The sequence below is a fragment of the Petaurus breviceps genome, unplaced genomic scaffold, assembly GCF_028583685.1.
Source record: "Petaurus breviceps papuanus isolate PSGF00001 unplaced genomic scaffold, PetGlider_PUasm1.0 47, whole genome shotgun sequence".
In the NCBI taxonomy this organism is placed as follows: domain Eukaryota; kingdom Metazoa; phylum Chordata; class Mammalia; order Diprotodontia; family Petauridae; genus Petaurus; species Petaurus breviceps.
This window is the reverse complement of record NW_027186349.1, coordinates 10,406,593-10,426,054: the sequence shown is the minus strand read 5'-3', so window position 1 is coordinate 10,426,054 and position 19,462 is coordinate 10,406,593. Positions and strand designations below refer to the sequence as shown.

At 36.3% G+C, this 19,462-nt stretch overlaps 1 protein-coding gene across 2 annotated transcripts in view; it reads left to right on the top strand.

The window, feature by feature from the left end:
- FBXL7 (F-box and leucine rich repeat protein 7) overlaps positions 1 to 19,462 on the top strand; it is a 490,782-nt gene that overhangs the window by 104,822 nt on the left and 366,498 nt on the right. The window contains exon 2 of one of the 2 annotated variants that reach the window (XM_069101415.1): positions 3,404 to 3,563. The exons of the other annotated variant lie outside the window; for it this stretch is intronic. Coding sequence (XP_068957516.1) covers positions 3,524 to 3,563 — 40 coding nt within the window. The 5' untranslated portion in view covers positions 3,404 to 3,523. The remainder of the gene's footprint in view (positions 1 to 3,403; positions 3,564 to 19,462) is intronic. 2 annotated transcript variants of the gene reach the window in all.

Below are 19,462 nucleotides of genomic sequence, written 5' to 3'. Positions count from 1 at the left end.
GACAACACATGAAACAAATTTCAGCTTCAAGGCAGGTGGCAATGCCTGGAAAGCCTAAGAAACAAGAAATATTACCTATGTAGGTCAGATGCCAGTTCCAGGAGTCTAAAGGATATAGGGACAGAGCATATGGTAACATCTGGTAGACCTGAGGAGGCAGTTAAAGACAAATGGTAAGGACTGGTGGCCTGCCATTTCATTAGTTAGAATTGAATTGGTGACTCCTATTTCATTTGAGTTCATGTGAGCGCAGTTGAGAAGCCCAGATAGATTCTGAGCAGCCCCTAATGGGGGAGGGGGTGAAGGATAAGAGCTATCATTATAGTGGCAAAATTTGAAGAACTTGAAGTAAACATCATGATCCTTAACATGGGGGTCACAGATGCCCAGAGAGACAGAGAGATTTATAAGTATCTGTGGAGTTTGGAGGTGGGGAAAACAGTACATCTTTATTTTCATAAACCTCTCACTGAAATTCTGTCTCTCTCTCTCTCTCTCTGTCTCTCTCTCTCTCTCTGTCTCTCTCTCTCTCTCTCTCTCTCTCTCTCTCTCTCTCTCTCTCTCTCTCTCTCTCTCTCTCTCTCTCTCTCTCTCTCTCTCTCTGTCTCTCTCTCTGTCTCTCTCTTTCTCTGTCTCTCTCTGTCTCTCTCTCTGTCTCTCTCTGTTTCTGTCTCTCTCTGTTTCTCTCTCTCCCTGTCTCTCTCTCTCTCTGTCTCTCTCTTTCTCTCCCCCCTCTCTTTCTCCCTTCCCCCTCTTTCTCTCTCCACACCTATATGTATATATATACATACACACATATGTGTGTATATATGAACGCACACACATCTATCTATCTATCTGTCTGTCTGTCTATCTATAATTTTTTGAGAAGGGGTTCAAAGGCTTCATCGACTCCTGAAGGGTCCATGACACACCACAGATAAACACACTACAAGGATTAACAACAACAGCAGAAAGGTTAAAACTTCCATTCAACATTAACTTTTTCTTGGGCCTGGAATCCTCAGAAGGTATATGTTTGTCTTGTTTTTGCTTTGTTTTTATGCTTCCATATGTAGTTACTGGTAATGGAAGTCTGGCTGGACATATATAACACTTTATTTCAAATTTCTTTATTTCAGCCAAGCAAGAGAGACACTTTCTCCTAAAGCATATGACCACACAATTCTAGTCCTAGATGAAGCAAAAAGACAAGTATCTTTAAAAAATTTGCATTTGAATTGAATTGTGAGTGAAGGTCACATGGATCAGTGAATAGTTTTCATAGGTCATGTCATGCCATATACAAAAACATCCATTTTGATGAAAAGTTAAAAACCATCATTTGACAATCATATGTTTCCAAATGTACCAATAGTTGCCATCCAGTTGACACACTGTCATATACAGATGAAAACCCAAAGTGAACTACTTTCTATGGGATTCAGTGGGATCATTATATCAGACTATTTGTCTTAGTTTTCTTTCTTTAAATTTAAACTCTCTAGACTTCAGTTTTAAGATTGAAAGTTTTGAGAGATAAAACTGTTAATTCCTCAGCCAGTTATTTGTATGTCAAAATGAAGGACTAGATTGCATGCCTTGTTATTTACTGGTGACACAAATTGAAGTTACAAAGAGCTGCTTGCCTGGGTAGAATTTGACCATAAACAGTGATGGAAGTGAAATTTACTCTGGGAATCCAGAATGTATTACTATGGAATCTTTGCAAATAATTGGCATTCTGGCAGGACTTTGAGACCCCCAGAACTCTGTTCTTCCATCTATAGGCCATAATTTGTCCACTAGTAACTACATGATTTCAGAGTATAGGCTCATAATTCCTTACTTCCAGGGGGAAAAAAAAACAAACAAAAACATATCTAAAGGGGAAAATAATAAAAGTTATAAAGTACAGATGTTGCCATAAGCTAAAAAGAAATTCCCATGTGAAGGTATAAAAATCATATTTCAAAAGATAGTAGAGTATTACAGTATTTAGACATTTTCAGTTTTATTATCTCTACTGTTTTTGGTAGTGTATTTTATAATAACTTGAAATAAGGAGTTGTCACTTTTACATTCCATTCATAAATGAGTAATGTAAAAAAAGTCATTTTTGTATTTGGACATAAATGCCCATACATGCTGCAGCTTCTCACTAAGATCAAGAGGGTGCATCTCAAGGTCTATATCACAACATATTCGGAGTATAGACGTGTATGTGACAGTGAGTTGCAAAGAATAAAGGGGCCCATGTCTATGCAGTCTTGTCTCAAATCAGAGATTTCTGTTTAACCTTAAAGAGTCTATGAATGCATAGCTAGAAATCCTTCCTACTACAGTGGCAAAGATTGGTTCAGGCTCATCAGAAAAAAGGAAAGAAAATCGAAGACACGGTGGTAATTCTTCTATAATCTTCTTTCAGCTTCACAAAAGCAAAATATGGTAATATAGACTTGGTGCCAACATTTAGGCAGTTAGGTGGCGTAATAGTTAGAGTACCTGGAATCATGATTACCTGAGTTCAATCCGGCCTCAGAGACTTACTAAACGTTTTAACCCTGGGCAAGTCACTTAACCTTGTTTGCCTCAGTTTACTCATCTGTGAAATGATCTGGAGAAGGAAATGGCAACACATTCCAGTATCTTTGCCAAGAAAACCCCAAATAGGGTCATGAAGAGTTGGATATGGAGAGGCTCAGTGGGGCCATTGCTTAGTGCATTTGTGATTTTTTTTTAGCCATAGTCATTCATAAAGACCATCTCCTAAGATGTAGAAAACTTGTAATCTTCACTGGATCCATAAATTATTGTATAAATACTATTGTAATCAAGGTCATGGATTTAGCAAAAACACTGTATCAAAAGTATATGACTGAAAATTTCAGACCAAACTGGGTGGGATTGCTAAATATATGAAACATTAAGGAAATGTTATGCCTTTCCTTTCTCCCTTTCTTTCCTTCATTTCTTTTCTCCCTATTCCTCCATTCCTTCACTTATTTCTTTTGTCTTCAGCTCTTTTCCACTCTCTTCTCTTTCTTTGCCCTTTTCCTTTCTCCTTCTATGTAAATAATTTTGACTGCAATATTTTATAGATACTGCCATAGCACCAATTGAAAAGGAAAAGTAAGTGGACTCTTAACAACTATAAAAATTCCTCACTGTTCTCCGAAGATGAAAATTTCTTGGTCAAAGTGTTTCTGAATCTGTTACTACTACTTTTTGCCCTCACACATGATGCATTAGATGATCTTGGAATTCAAGTGAGATGTGGAAATGAAGGCCATGAGTCAAGTGATCATAATTAGATAACTACACATGAAGCAGAAAGAGGGGAAATGCTTTAATCATGCAGCAGGACATTAGACAGACAGACAGACAGATAAATAGCACTTATTAAGCACTTGCTGTATTCCAGGAACTGTGCTAAGCTAAGGATACAAACACAAGGGAGCAAGACAGTCCTTACCTTCAAAGATTTTACATTCTAATGGAAGACGGCATATAAAAAGCAACTAGGGCATGGAGAGTAGCCAGCATGGTGATAAGACTACAAAAGAAGCCTCATCTCCAGCAAGGTAAGGTGAAAGCTCATCTACCAGAATCAGGGGATCCGGAGGCAGAGCCCCCAGTTCTGGTGGGAGGGAGAGGAGATGATGGTTGGGGAGCAGAAGACCTGATATGGAGACAGCTGTGAAAGGGTGGGGAGGCCTGACCTAGACAAGATCAGAGCCAGGTATCCAACTGACCCAACCCACCTCTTAAGGATTATAACACATTGATTGTTTACCAATTTATCTTACAAATTGTACATAAATCTTGTTAAATCATTAAAGCATATTTAGGAAGATGCCTACTTATGAAACCTCTTCAGTTAATACGAGCTACTACATTTCATGTACTTTAATGAAAGAAATTTGAAAACCTTCATAATATAAATATTCTAGATTACTTGATTATGGAGTGCACTAATTTGCATTTATATTTTCCTATTTTGTCCAAATTTGCAAAATTTTACTTTGTTTGGAATCTTAGGCACTACAAAACATATATAGGGTTGAATGGAGAGCATATTTCTAATTTACAATAGATCAAAGGAAGCACTGGAAATAAGTCCAGATCAAACTAAGAACAAATGTATACCATGTGGGAAAATATTATTTTTACTTGAGAGTTGACATCAATAAAGTATATGTTGCAGAAGTCACAATGATGTATATAAAAACAAAATAAAATACATGATTTGAGGAAATATCTGTGACCTTGGGTTGGTAGGGTCATAATCTTGGCTGAACAGCAGAGGTAGTATGGAGTAGTTCATAGAGTGAAAGTATAAGAGTTGGAAAGTCCTGGGTTCAAATATTACCTCAAACACTTAGCTGCTGTATAATTTTAGGGAATTCACTTAACCTCACTGTACTTCAGTTTACTCTTCTTTGGACTCAATGACTTTTACTTTTGCTTCTAGATCTAACTTGATAATTATATGATTTCTTAAAACACTTTGCATATTAAGTATAAATTGAATTTGGGGCAGACAAAAGTATTAAAATCAGACTCTGTGACACCAACATTTGTCAAGCAATTATTTTCATTCAACATGTTGAAGCTTTCTTTGTGCACAGAAGGTCCCTAGTTACTGAATTAGACACATTCTTATGTCAACATCATGACTTGGGAAATTTGAAGATACACCAAGCATCATTATGTTATTAGCCATGTCCAAGTTACCAGATATTAAAATAAGCAGGAGCTTCACTTTTTATATCAGTACACTCTTCTCTATCTGAAGGCAATGAAATAGGGATTGCATTCCTGATAGGGTTCAAGGGGAAGAGGGATTTTCTAAACCTAGTTTGATGCCCTCAAATCTGTGAATAACATTAAAAATAGATTCACTTTCTTGTATGATCACTGCTTGGTAAGTCTTCCCTGATAGGTTGTTATAACCTATGAACTTCTTAGTATGGAAGCTGGTGCATCAAGCTGAATATTTCTTTTAAGGCCCACTTGTAGTCAATGAGTACACATCTTAGTAAGTCTAAATCAAATCCTTGTTTGAGGCTATTCTTATAAAATACTGTCATGTTTTCAATTTCAGAATGCCTGTGAATGAACTATTCTAGAAGGAAATTTCCCTCTGACTTATTTTTAAGTGTGTGATGCAAAAATGATTAACTTAAGAATCAAGGCATCCACTCAATTTCTAATTCTTTGCCATCACAAAAAGAGCTACTATAAATATTTTTATACATGTGGGTCCTTTCTCCATTTTTATGGTCTCTTTGGGATACTGACCTAGTAACGATATTGCTGGATCAAAGGGTATGCACAGTTTTGTAACCCTTTGGGCATAGTTCCACATTGCTCTCCAGAATAGTTGTATCAGTTCGTGATTCCACCAACAACGAATTAGTGTTACGATGTTAATGACATTATTAACCAATGGTTTTCCAATATAGGTCAATAATTTAGGACCATTCTCTGAATGGAGTTGGCCCTCAATAATTACTAATGAAAATTAAGAGATTTCTAAAAACTATGATTAATTTCATAGCTTTTTTTTAGTTCCTTAGAAATCAATTCTAAGTGTTCATAATCTATGTATACACATACAAATTAAGCCAGATAGACAAACAAGTGAGCAAGCACAGCCTTATTGAAAATACCTATTAACAAATTCAAGGGCTATTCCTACATTAGGAAAGAAATTAGAGAGACTATAAATCTGCAAAGCCAATTCTATTTGTAATTTTTACTTACAGAATTGTAGATTTACAACTGGAAGGGAAGTTAGAGGTCATCTAGTTTACCCTGCCTTGTATTAAGTATGAGGATACTGAAACTGAGGTTTAAACAATTTGCCTAGGGTCCTACCTTGAGTAATTGGCAGAGCTGACATTCAAACCTAAATAGATCCTCCTGGCTTTGAATCCAGTGTTATTTAAGCATCTCATGCATCCTATAAATATGTAAGACTTTACTTCTAAGATTAAAGCATACAGAGAGAATTTGGGCAAGTTTTGAATGCTGGGGAGACTTGTGGTTTAATTCAGGTGAAAGTGGGAGGGTATGGGGGAGTCTCCACTGATAAAGACTGCAGGTCCTTTCTTGGGATGGATGGATTTTGTGACTTGCCATCTTTAGCAGCTTTCTGGAGAGGAACCTCTCAGATTTAAACTAGGTTGTTGCTAGGTTGGTTCTGAGATCCTAGGATGCAGAGCTGGAAAAGGGAGCTTAGAGATTATTTTTTATCCTCAGATGATAGTCTGTACTCTGGGTCCATATTCAAAGCCTTTCTAGTTTGGACACTTCCCTGGCACCATTGCCACAAATTTAGGGACACCTCCATTGGACTCTGACTTTAGTGAATGTGCCGAGTATCTGTTAATATACAGAAATGTAGATAACTGTATACTATTATAGCATTATAGATTTACAGCTTAGAAGGGACCTTAGAAATCACCCCAGGGGCAGCTAGGTGGCACAGTGAATAGAGCACAGGCCCTGGAATCAGGAGGACCATGCGACCTTGCACAAGTTGCTTAATCCCAATTGCCCTCCAAAAAGCAAAAGAAAGAAAAATCACACCAGACTTTTCTAGCTTCAGGTCCCACATTTCTAAAATTAGAGTGTGGGACTAGATGATCATGGTAACTAATGAAATATATTTTTTTCTACATTCCTCTTTCAGATAACCCAAAACATTTTATTTAGTTTTAAAGCAAACACACACAAACACAAATTTATCGGATCACTCCACCAACCCCACTCACTTAAACCAGCCTTCCTTTTATGACAGTTGTAACATGTTTTGAATCAGCATTCTCAACTATTTTTTTCTTTCACAAATACCAGTTGCCACGTGTGGGGTTAATGGTTTTACAAGCATACTTTAGCTGGAAACTAATCATTTCTAAAAGCATCCTGAAGAAAAAAGTGATAAATCCTTGTATTCCATGTAAAATGAAAAAAGGTGAGCCATTGGGACAGCTAGGTGGCTCAGTGAATAGAGCACCAGCCCTGGTTTCAGGAGGACCTGAGTTCAAATTTGACCTCAGACACTTGCTAGCTGTGTGACCTTGGCTAGTCACTTAACCCCAATTGCCTTACCTTCCCCCTCCTAAAAAATAAAAAAAAAAGAAAGTGAAACCTTAGTCTCCATGTGACTGTTGAATTGATCACTTTTAAATTAACTTAATATTTTGAATCATATAAAAATTGTGTACAATATATTTTATGAACTGTAGGAATTTAGATGCTTCTTCAGATGGCACCAGTAGCCGAACTGATTAGTCTCCATTGACACATCATGCAAGAGTCAAGGAAGAAATTACAGAGATGAACCTCCCAGCTTTTTTTTTCCTATGACCAAAATCACTCCTCCTTTTACTTTAGTCCTATTGATTTTTTTTTTTGCTTTCATGCCCAAATGGCTTATGAGCCAAGCAAATGTCATGATTCCCTTCTGATTCTCCAGTTTGGATCATGTGGTATGGAGTGCCAGAAATTCTTGTGTGGGCTGTGAGTTTTTTTATTCTTCTATATCTCTTAATTATGACTTCTTGTTGGGAGTGTAATCAAACTAATAGAGGGGTCCTATTGAGCCCCCAAACTTCACAACTTCTTACCAATTGCTCTATTTCCTAAACAACAGTCTTTCTTGCCTCCACTTTCACTGTTATTTAGAAATCAAATAGTATTTATCATCTAAAAATAATTACTTTAAAAACTCAAAGAACTCTTAGAACTAATAGAAAGTGCCAATAATTGGAACTGTCTTCATAGCTAGAGAAATCCCTTCCCATTCCTTAATTCTTCTTCCCTCCAGCTGCTTAGCATGTGTTTTTGTTTTTCAAAAGTTTTTTTTTTTGGATGCAAAAAAAAAAAACCTTTTCTGCATTCTGGGATCCTTGACAGAGCCTAACTGTTATGCCAGGTTGAAATTCGGCCACCCGTATTTGCTGACTTTAAGTCAGATTTACTGTCCAGTAGGGGCAACAGGGAAGTCACTCAGCTGAAACCTGTTTTTTACTTTGCATTATTATATATCATGTCAACTTGAATTTAAAGTGTTATTACATTTAATTGTTGGATTTCTAAGAGATTACTGTATGATTGATTTACTGTCTGAGCAAAAGGACATACTTTAAAGTTAAATATTAATATTAAAATCCCCCCAATCAGTTATCAACTTTCAATGTTTAAAAAACTGTTTTTACCATGCATTTTTAAGTATTTGTCCCTTGAGTTCCAGGTGCTTCTTTCAGAGACCTTATGTTGCATGTCCCATGGTCATCTCAAACTCAACATGTTGAAAACAACTCCTTACCTTTTCCCCCAAACTCTCTGCTCTTCCCAACTTTCCTTTTGCTTTGAAATGGTACCACCATCCTCCCAACTTCAGTGTTATCCTTGACCAAAAGATCCTTGATGCATCTCTCAAATTCCCCTCAATCTTCCCAGTTCCCTCCCACCAAGTCCCCCCCCCCCCAACCATGGACTCTTTGATCCAAATATGCTAGAGTACTTGCTGTTGCTTACACACTCAACTCCAACTCCTGACTTTTCGCCTTTGTCTTAACTGCCCTGTGTCTGGAATTCTCTCCCTCCTCAGCTCTGATTACTATCGCTCTACCAAGCCTCGACTCAAATCTCACATTGTATAGGAAGCGTTTCCTACACAAACCTCCCTCCACACTCCAGTTCGTAACTATATATCTATTATCCCTCCCATTAAAATATTATCTTTTGGGGTGGCCAGGTGGCACAGTGAGTAAGAGCGCTGGCCCCGGGGTCAGGAGACCCGGGATCAGTTCTGACCTCACATGCTTGGTACCCACACAAAATAACTGGCCATGTAACCTTGAGCAAGTTACTTAACCCCAATTGCTTAAAAAAAGAATATTATCTATCTCCCTTGCTATTCCTAGCATGTTTGTACAGTGTCTAGCACATAATAAGCACTTAAGCTATTGACTGGCTATGTTCTTCTTACATTTTACTTGAAAACCAATGAACATATATAGTAGTTTGGGCTGAAAAATCACTCCATGAGAAATATCAGAGATTTTTCAATAGGAATAGCTAATGAGGGAGTTTAGTGAGGAGATGGAAGTGGGAAGAGGTTAACCAAGGCAACCACGTGGGTGCAGTGGATAGAGGGTTGGACCTGGAAGACCTGAATTCAAATCTTGCCTCAGACACTTACTAGTGGTGTCACCCTAGGCAAGCCACTTAACTTCTGTTTGCCTTAGTTTTCTCATCTGTAAGAAGGGGATGATAATAGAACCTACCTCCCAGAGTTTTGGTAAGGACCAAATGAGATAATAATTGTAAAGTGCTTAGCATAGTACCTGGAACATAGTAAACACTATATAACTGTTAGCTACTATTATTATTAAATGGAAAACCTGGAGGTCCCATCCTAGCCCCAGAATGGAATAATTTCATGTGTTTCTTTCATGTTTTCAAAGCATAAAAACTGTGGATGAATAAATTAATCTTTTTCAGGCTGCCAGTATGAAGATGATATCCTACTATGCTGTTCACTGGCAAATAATTAATACTTGGTCAAATTCAATTAATACTTTCATTCCTAGTTTTGAGGCAAAAGCACAGTCATGAAAATGCATAAGTAAGAAGTCTGAAAAAGTCCCCCTCCCTACCAGTAGGTATGCCTGCTGCTGGTGGTGTCAAGCCAACAAATGGAAGAGTAGCCATAATCTCCTAACATGAGTGTTAGTTTTACCAAGTGGCCACATGGCCACGCAGCTAGAGCTTTCCTGTCATCATAAAAAGTGATGATATGTGAATGAGATGCAGGCATGGGGTTGTGGATGCCATGAATGCACATGTCACAGTTGCCATCCATCTGGTTTGGCCCTAATGGATGTTGCCTGGATAAATTGGTTGAGCATTGATCTTCTTTGTCCTTGAAAAGACATCCAGAGATTGGCATCCAGTTTTATTATTCTATGTTAAGAACATATGCTCTTTCTATTTCATGAAGGACTAAGTAAGTGATTTTTTTCTTTTAAATTTGCTTAAAGATGCTCAAATTCATTAGGAATTTTTTAAAGGGTCAGTGATTTTTAGCCCAGCATACAACCACTGCTGAGAGTTATGAAATGCCTGGAAGGAATGAGACAACAGTTAATATTGACAACACCAAAGCATAGGAAGAATTTGGGAAAAGGGAAAAAAGTGAAAGTGAATAAAAGCAAGTGGGAGAAAGAGGAGGAAAAGGGAAAGGAAAACAAGGTGTATACATTGTAGATAATAATATTAGTTCAGTCAATTAGCCAATTGCCTGTGTGACTATGGTGACAGACTTCAGCCTGGAATCTCTCCGCATCTGATCCTTCCAAGGATTTTCAGGACAAATTTCATTGTGATGTAGACACAAAGGGGTAGTCAAATAATCTTGTTCTTTAGAAAATCTGCTTCCTGTGTTCTTGATAGATTTGTAATTTTCTCTATAAGAATTAAGTCTAAACAAAAGGCATCAAACAGTAACCATGTGAACATTGGAAAGCTTGAGCTACTCCATCCATAAAATATTTCTTTCACTGAATCTTTAGAAGTCATGATTCAACATATCCTGAGATTGCATACCTCTTAAATGCTTAAGGTACTTTTAGGCCTGGAATCAGGAATAAGGAGTGAAAATTTTCCCACTTAGGATTGGGATTTTCTAAACTACAGCATTAGGCGTTAAATAAATTATTGCATCCTACCAAGTCAAAATGCTCTTCTTTGGAAAAGAGAAAAGAAAGATAGAACAAAGGTAGTTATGCATAAAAGTTCTTGGGCTTGAACAGATGAGATTGCTCAGACTGCTAAAGAACTAAAATTTCTTGATTTGGAGGAAGGATGCAGAGGTAATTAGCTAGATGACATTTATCCCTTAGCCTTGAATTCTGGGATTAAACCCTTCTGGTATGATTCAGTGCAGAGACTGCTTTCTTCACAGTAGCCCAAATAGTATTATTTAAGGGACACTGAAAAGACTCCCTGCCCTCCACTCCAAAAATCTCCTTCCTTACACTGTTTAGAATACTTCACTAGTCACACTTATAACAAATAGACATTTATTTGAATTTTACAAACCCTTATAACAATGTGTTATTCCTAGAAAGTTCTACAGGAGTTGAAAAGACTTATCGATTATAAACACTTTAGTGGCGGTTATTTAATTAGCCTAAATTCATTCTAACTTCCAAGGAGAGACAACTTTAGGGAATAGGAGTTGTTTCTGAAAAGTCATTTTAAAATGACTTTGAGGGAGGGCAGGTTTGAGCAGAGTGCTCAGTGGGGAGGAGGAGAGAGAGGAGGCTTTGTATTCTCAGCAGGCAGCAGGAGAACATCAGGGTGGAGGACAGGGGACAAGGGGCACCAGAAACTGAGAGCCTGATGTAGACATGGAAATAGAAAGGAGCCAAAGGAAAACCATGCCTGCTTTGAAATAGTGCTTCTGGCCAGGACGACTTAAGAGCCCTTTCTATTTATTCAAAAATGAAAAAAAATGAGAGCAGATGCAAAGTTGGCTGGCTGGCTCTAATGTAAAATTCAGATAAGCAATTAAAAATAGTGACCCATATACCATGCAGTGTGATTACATCTTGTGTTGTCTCTGGATTCTGTTCAAGGGTAGGTGGTAAAAAATCAATTCACTTTATATGACTAGTGTCCTAAAAAACATTTGAAACTGTAGATATTTTTAAGTGAGGTTTGACTGATTGAAGGCTAATTAGTGATATTGAAATCCAGATGGTGAAAGTTTGCTAACCATCTTGTTCCCTTATGTGTCCTTTCATCTCTTCCCCACCCCCATCTCACCAGGCCCTTTTCTCTTTATTTCTCTTTCTCAGAAATAAATGAGCATCTCTCTTACTCTGTTAAATGAGAGACTTCTCTGCCAGACTCTCCTTGTCTAAGTAAAGATTTAGGTTAGAGTTTCAGTTAATCTGCCCTTTGAAGAAGAAAATTTGTGGGATATGAAATGGTATAATATGTATTCAGGAAGAAAACAGATATTGTTTTTTTGTGTTTGGGTAATGATAAAATGTCTTCTCTCCATTATTTATTTTCTGAGATGTAAACCTGCTTTTCTTTGGTTTGTGCTCTCTATATATGAAATTTTTCTGTAACTATACTGCTATCCATGGTCCTCTTTGCTGTTGAGTGAGATTAAAAATAGGTCAGAATATCTTATCTTCCATACAAGGAATATGTATACATGGAATAACATCCATGGATGTTCCCAAGAATTTGAACATGGAAATACACACTATTCAGGGAATTTTGTTTTTTCTTTGAACCAAGGTTTTGAGTATTTAATATAACACCTGAACTCACATTACAAGTTTTAGGCACCTAATAATGTAAAGTAATAGTGTAATGAATAAAATACTGGATTTGGAATCAGAAGACCTGAGTTCAGATGTGTGCTGGTAAAATTTTAACAACTGATTCTCTGAGGGAAAAAAGTACCCATTATATACTTTTAAGTTTAATATGTCGTATTAACATTTTCTCCATCACTTTCTTAAATCTGGATAATCAACAACACAATACATCAAATCCTGATATGTAGGTTTTGCCAGTTTTTCAGGGGTCAGTGCTAACTCGGAAAAATTTTATAATCCTTCCCAGATCTGTTTCAATCTGGTTCTAGCATACCTCTCTACCTGAATTCAAATTTTGCTTCGGATACATGTAGTTGTATTATTTAGGAAAATGTCTTATTTCCTTTGTATTTCAGTTTATTCATCTTTACAAAGGGAAAGATAATAATGTTTGGATTAGTATTATGTCAAGGTAATTGTAAGGAAAGTGCTTTGTAAATTTTAAAGTGCTATAAAATAGTGAACTATTGTTATAAGATTTTAGAAATTTTCTTTCTCATGACAGTAAATGAGTGTCATTTCAGGTTCCTTTGGATTAGAATGAGAGCTGATCTATTTTGGTAGTCCACCTCTTTTATTGTTCATTAAAGCAAAGACAAGTGCTAAGAGGTCATGGGGGTCAAGAATTTGGTAGGATATTCCAAAATAAACAGTTAAAAGGTTGAAAGTCTTTCTGTCCAAATCATGTGGATGGGGAACTGAGAGCAGCAAACTTTTTTTTTTTTGGGGGGGGGGAAGAGAACATGTTTATGCGTGTCTTAATTCAGTGCATTTTGTTGAAATGTCAATTAGTCACATTTAAACTCACTACCTGCTGGATAGAATGTGGTGGCAGGTGCTGACCTTCTGTCTCTACTAGTGAAGGGAGAGACAGGGATGTTTGGGAAATTACCAAGAGACATGAGTAGAGTGTATCCTATTGTGGCTCAGGGTTTTTCCCGGTAATATCAAGGAATCTTGAACGAATTCAAGGAATTTCAAGAAGTACAAGTCTAAAACCAAAAAAAAAAAAAAAGCATATTCAGGATAGATGAGCTATGTGGAATGTCTCCTTCTTAGATTATTTCCCCAAATAACTCTTTCTCAAACAAGATACTCTGTCCACACCTGGAATATTCTCCCTCCTTATCTCTGCCTCCTGACTTCCCTGGCTTCCACAAGGGATCCTTCTACAGGAAGCCTTATCCTGACCCTCCTATTCCCTTAATTCTAGTACTTTACGTCTACTGGTTATTTCCAATTTATCCTGTATATAGTCTGATCATAAATAGTTGTTTGCATGTGGTCTCCCCCACTAGAATGTGAGTTCTTCTGTATCCCAAGCATTTAGTACATAGTAGGCACTTAAGAAATGTTTATTGACATTATTGAGTCCTTTCTTTAAACATCTGTACACAGATACCTTTCCCTACATTTATATTTCTGCAACGCACCTATTTGTGAAATGCATCTCACCATTATGTTTTTATTCATTTTTTGCCACCACTATCACCACCATTACCATCATCATCACCATCATCAAAAATAATAAAAAAGTGAAGTGCTTACTGAAACACTGGGAAAAGAATTGAGAGAAATTTGTAAAGTACTTAGCATAGGGCCTGGCATATAGTAGGCATTATATAAAATGTTTATTCCTTTCACTTTTCAAGCATGTTTTGACAAAGAACCCATTTGTCCAAGCCTAACATTATTCATAGGTTTCATTTTCTTTCAAATTCATGTATTTATTATTATTATTTTAATAATTAACAAACATTCATTCTCTCTTGGGATTCATGTTGCATTTAACAAGAATTATACTGTTTAATAATAATAATAATGAGAAAAAAGGTGTACAATTATTTTTTCTCATAGAAGCCTTCTCATAGTTCTCATTGCATCTTCAGAAAATGATTTGATGAGCCTTTTGCTTGTACTTAGTCTAGCTCCCATAATAGCTTGGCTCTCCAAACATATACATTCTATTCATGAAGTTGTCAACATTAGGAATAAAAAGCTTTCTACAAAATGGAATAAGATGACAGGTTTTCAGTAAAATAATGATTAAGGAGATTTAACATATGCTTATTTTTTCAATATTAATTTATTTGTTTTCAGTTTTCAACATTCACTTCCATAAGTTTTAAATTTTACCCCCTTTCTTCCCCTTCCCTCCTCAAGGCACCATGCAATCTGATATGGGCTCTACACATTCATTGCTATTAAAACATATTTTCACGTTAGTCATGTTGCATAGAAGAATCATAACAAATGGGAGAAGCCATGGAAAAGAAAACAAAACAAAAGATAAAATAGTCTGCTTCATTCTGCATTCCAACTTCATAGTTCTTTCTCTGGATATGGATGGTATTTTCCATCATGAGTCCTTTGGAAATGTTTTAGGTCTTTGCATTTCTGAGAAGGGCTAAGTCTATCAAAATCAGTCCTTTCATACTGTGGCTGTTACTGTGTATAATGTTCTTCTGGTTCTACTCACTTCACTCAGCATCAGTTCATTTAAGTCTTTTCAGGTTTTTCTGAAGATCGCTTCTTCATCATTTCTTATAGCACAATAGTATTCTATTACATTCATATACCACAACTTGTTCAGCCATACCCCAATTGATAGGCATCCCTTCAATTTCTACTTCTTGGCCACCACAAAAAGAGCTGCTATAAATATTTTTTATAAAAGCTTTCTTTCCCCATTTTTATGATCTCTTTGGGATACAGCCCTAGAAGCGATATTGCTGGATCAAAGGGTATGCACATTTTTATAGCCCTTTGGGCACAGTTCCAAATTGATCTCCAGAATGGTTGGATCAGCTCACAGCTCCAACAACAATGAATTAGTGTTCAGCTTTCTCACATCTCCAGCATTTATCATTTTCCTGTTTTGTCATGGTAACCAATAGGTTGTGAAGTGGTACCTCGGAGTTGTTTTGATTTGCATCTCTCTAATCAATTGTGATTTAGAACATTTTTTTATATGCTTATAGTTATCTTTAATTTCTTCCTCTGAAAACTGCCTGTTCATATCCTTTGGCCTTTTATCAATTGGGAAATGACTTGTATTCTTATAAATTTGACTCAGTTCTCTATATATTTTAGAAATTAGTCCTTTATCAAAGATGCTAGTTGTAAAAATTTTCCCAGGTTTCTGTTACCCTCCTAATCTTGGTTGCATTGGCTTTGTTTGTGCAAAACTTTTCAATTTAATATAATCCAAATTATCTATTTTGTCTATTATCATGTTGTTTTTATTATCTTATTATCTTTTTTCATAATGTTATCTATCTCTTGTTTGGTCATAATTTCTTCCATTCTCCATAAATCTGACAGAAAATAACTATTCTTTGCTCCCTTAATTTGATTATACTATCAGCCTTTATACCTAGATGGTGTACCCTTTTGGACTTTATTCTGTCTATTGTGTCAGACATTGGTCTATGCCCAGTTTCTGCCATACTGTTTTCCAGTTTTCCCAGCTGTTTTTGTCAAATAGTGAGTTCTTATCCCAAAAGCTAGAGTCTTTGGGCTTATCGAATAATAGATTGCTATAATCATTGACTACTATGTCTTCTGTACCTAACCTATTCCACTATTTCTTAGCCAGTACCAAGTGGTTGTGATGATTGCTGCTTTATGATACAATTTAAGATCTGGTATGACTAGGCCACCTTCCTTAGTGTTTCTTTTAATTAATTCCCTTGATATTCTGTACCTTTTGTTCTTCCAGATGAATTTTTATATAATAACATATGCTTATTTTTAAAAGCTATTGAAAATCAAACATTATGCAATGGAAAGAAACCATGAATGAAATTGACAAAAATATAATAGTTTCATCCAGAAATTAAACCATTCTGAATTATTTGCTATGACAAGGAAACAAATGGAATCCTAGTTGGCAAATATTTGTTTTAAATGCCAAATGGAGAAATATTGCTATCAAAGGCAACACTGTATTATAATATAAGCTCATTGTAAGAGCAAGTTAGGATGAGTAATGGACAATTATGAGCAGGTTTATCACATAAAGAAATGGAAGATTGATTGGTCATTTCAGTCATGTCGGATTCTTTGTGACCTCTTTTTGGAGTTTTCTTGGCAGAGATATTGAAGTGTTTTGCCACTTTCTTCTTCAGCTAATTTTATAGGTAGGAAACTTAGGTAAACAGGGTTAAGTAACTTTACCTATAATCACACAGCTAGTAAATGTCAGAGGCCAGATTTGAACTTGAGTCTTCCTGACTCTAGGCCCAGCATTCTATCCACTGTGCCACATAGCTGCCATTGGGCATTGGTGGGTAAAACTAGGTTAAAGAATGCTTACTAAGATGACCAAACTAGTGAAAACATTCCAAGAAAGCCCACAAATAGCTGGAAAATGGAGGTGGGGGGTGTGCACAAATTATTACAACCTATTTTCTTGAGGATCATGGAACTACTACAACTGGACTTCAACATCACAATCCCTAAGGACCTCATAAGAGGCATAGAAATGATGCTAAAGAGAACAATGGCAGAAAATAGCAGCTAGATTGAATCAGGTTATAGAGGAGATCCATGGGATAAATTGCTGCACAGGATAAATTTGTGAAGACATTGAGGGATGAGTCTATAAGGTGTTTAAAGAAAAGGAAGATTCCAATAGTGTTGGTAGGAGTGAATCTTGAACTTTATTGATTCCAAATAAAGAAAAGAAATGAAAACATCAGCAATTACTAACTCATATGTCTACTTTCCCATCTGTGCAAGGGTTCTCCATGCATAATTTGAGGGTATCCTTGGTGAAGGTATTAGTAAGAAGCAAGCAGGTTTTCACAAACGATATTCAACAATGGACCACATCTTTGCTATCTGGTGAGGTACTTGGTAATGACACAATGTGGATTAAATTAAGTCCAAGACATTGCAGAGCCTTATGGAAGAGATATGAAATTATTGGGGGAAAAGTTTGGTTTGATTATCCTCATAGGAAAGACCAAATGAATGAATCCTATCTATTGACTAGATTTCAATGTGCATGTGACTGGACACCCATAGACTTTGTCCAACAATATGTATATCTTGTACAAACTATGCATTTGGACAGTGTACTGGGTCCAGATTCAAAGGGGAGGAAGAGAGAAGGCTGGGTTGCTTTTGGGAAATTGCAAAGCACCTTTACTAATCTCAGCATCCCATAATATCAAAGGCCATAGAATGTTTCCAATACAGTCTTTAAGCAGTATTGCTATATAGCAATAAGATCTAAAACATTATTTCATCCTAAGAATGAGCACCACGCAGAAGAATATGGAAAGTCATATAGTGGGTATGAGCAGGTTGAAACTAGTAATAAATTAGAAACTCCAGACAAAGTTGAGTAAAGAATGTCATCAAAGAATTGCATGACAGAAAGAAAAGATAGACTTATCATATGGTTTGAGTGAAAAATGAAAAGTAGAAGGCCAGAATTTCTATAAGTACCCTCCCAATATTGAGGGAGAGTGAGGAAAACCTCTACTCTGTTGGGTCACCCCTCTGTAGTGGACTTTTATATACATACATAATATATGCACATACACACAGCTTGCTTTATAGATACATTTGCTTCCATATTTCCTACCCCATTAGATTGTAAGTTTCTTGAGGCAAGGGACTGACTGTCCTTTGCATCCTTTCATATCTCTAGTGCTTAGTACAGTGCCCACGACATTAGAAGGCACTTAATAAGTATTTATTGTTTAAGAAATTGAGATAGATCTGTTTGAGTATTTGACAAAATCAGTCTAAATTAGTGAGATTTTCCTATTGCCTCAATTTGTGATTTAAAGAAAAAATTTATTAATACAGTGATATTCATCTCTCTTACATTTCAGAAATTTTAATTTGCAGAGAATGTACCAACATATTGGTAGAGGGAATTTCCATATCTGGGAGTTCCCTATAGAAACAGAAATTTACCCTAATTTGCCAAAAAGTGTAACTGACTTCATAGTTTATATAGTTCTAGTTTCAGCCCATCAATTGCCTGTGTCTATTCTATGAGGAAGAGAAATTTTGCCAAAGTTTGCAGTGATTCTTCTATAAAAGTTTGCTGGTCACAGTGACTCATGAAAGTGCAGGGAGGTTGTAATTTTGATTGGCCCAAGTGTAAGTACATGAATGGAATCATGAAAGCTTAAAGTTCTGAGGTAATTCTGAGTTACTATAGGATTTGAGAGTGGACAGACTTCATTTATCTAAAAGATTATTCTGCCATTCAAACTTTTCACTAGTTCATATGCCATCCTCAGACTCATTAGTTTGTATTATTAAGATTTTCCTGTTGACCATGCTCTGAAATTAAAGCAAAAACAAAAGCAACGCTATTAATGTAAACTGCTGTCTAAGTCATGCTAGAATTGTCAGATGAAAAGTGAAAAAAATAAAGTTAAAGCAATTGTGAATATTCTTCTACCCAGGGCCAGATATTTGAATATTTGAAAATATCTGAGATTATGTTGAGATTTCCAGAAATGCCTGCATTTTTAATGTTCCATCTATGATGACAATGACGAAGACAACTCTGACGATAACTCACTTTTCGACAACACGTTTCAGTTTACAGAGTTATTGCCTTAAAATAATTTTAAAAGCTGTACAGAAATTAAAGGATGCTTCAATCCCCTAGACTTTTTATTAGAGTCCTGCAAAAAGTCCGTAAATGAGTGGGTTGAACTAAGGTGGTCTCTGAAGGCCCTTCCCGCTCTAACTCTAAGTTAGTTTGTACTTCGGATGCAGCTAAAGAAATTATTAGAAAAAAAAAAGAATTGATCTTCCTTCCTTCCTTCCTTCCTTCCTTCCTTCCTTCCTTCCTTCCTTCACTCCTCACTTCCTTCTTCCTTTCTTCCATCCCTCTCAGTATCAGAAAAGTAGGAGAGTATTTCTCAGTGACGTGGTTATCAATACAAAAGTAGTATGCTGAGAGACAAGAATAGACATTTATTTACAACTGTATAAAAATAGTATAGGCCAATTGATTTCTTTTTCAAGATCCTAAATTTAACCAGCTATAATTTCTTTTTAAAAAAATAGTACTCTATTCAACTTTTTGA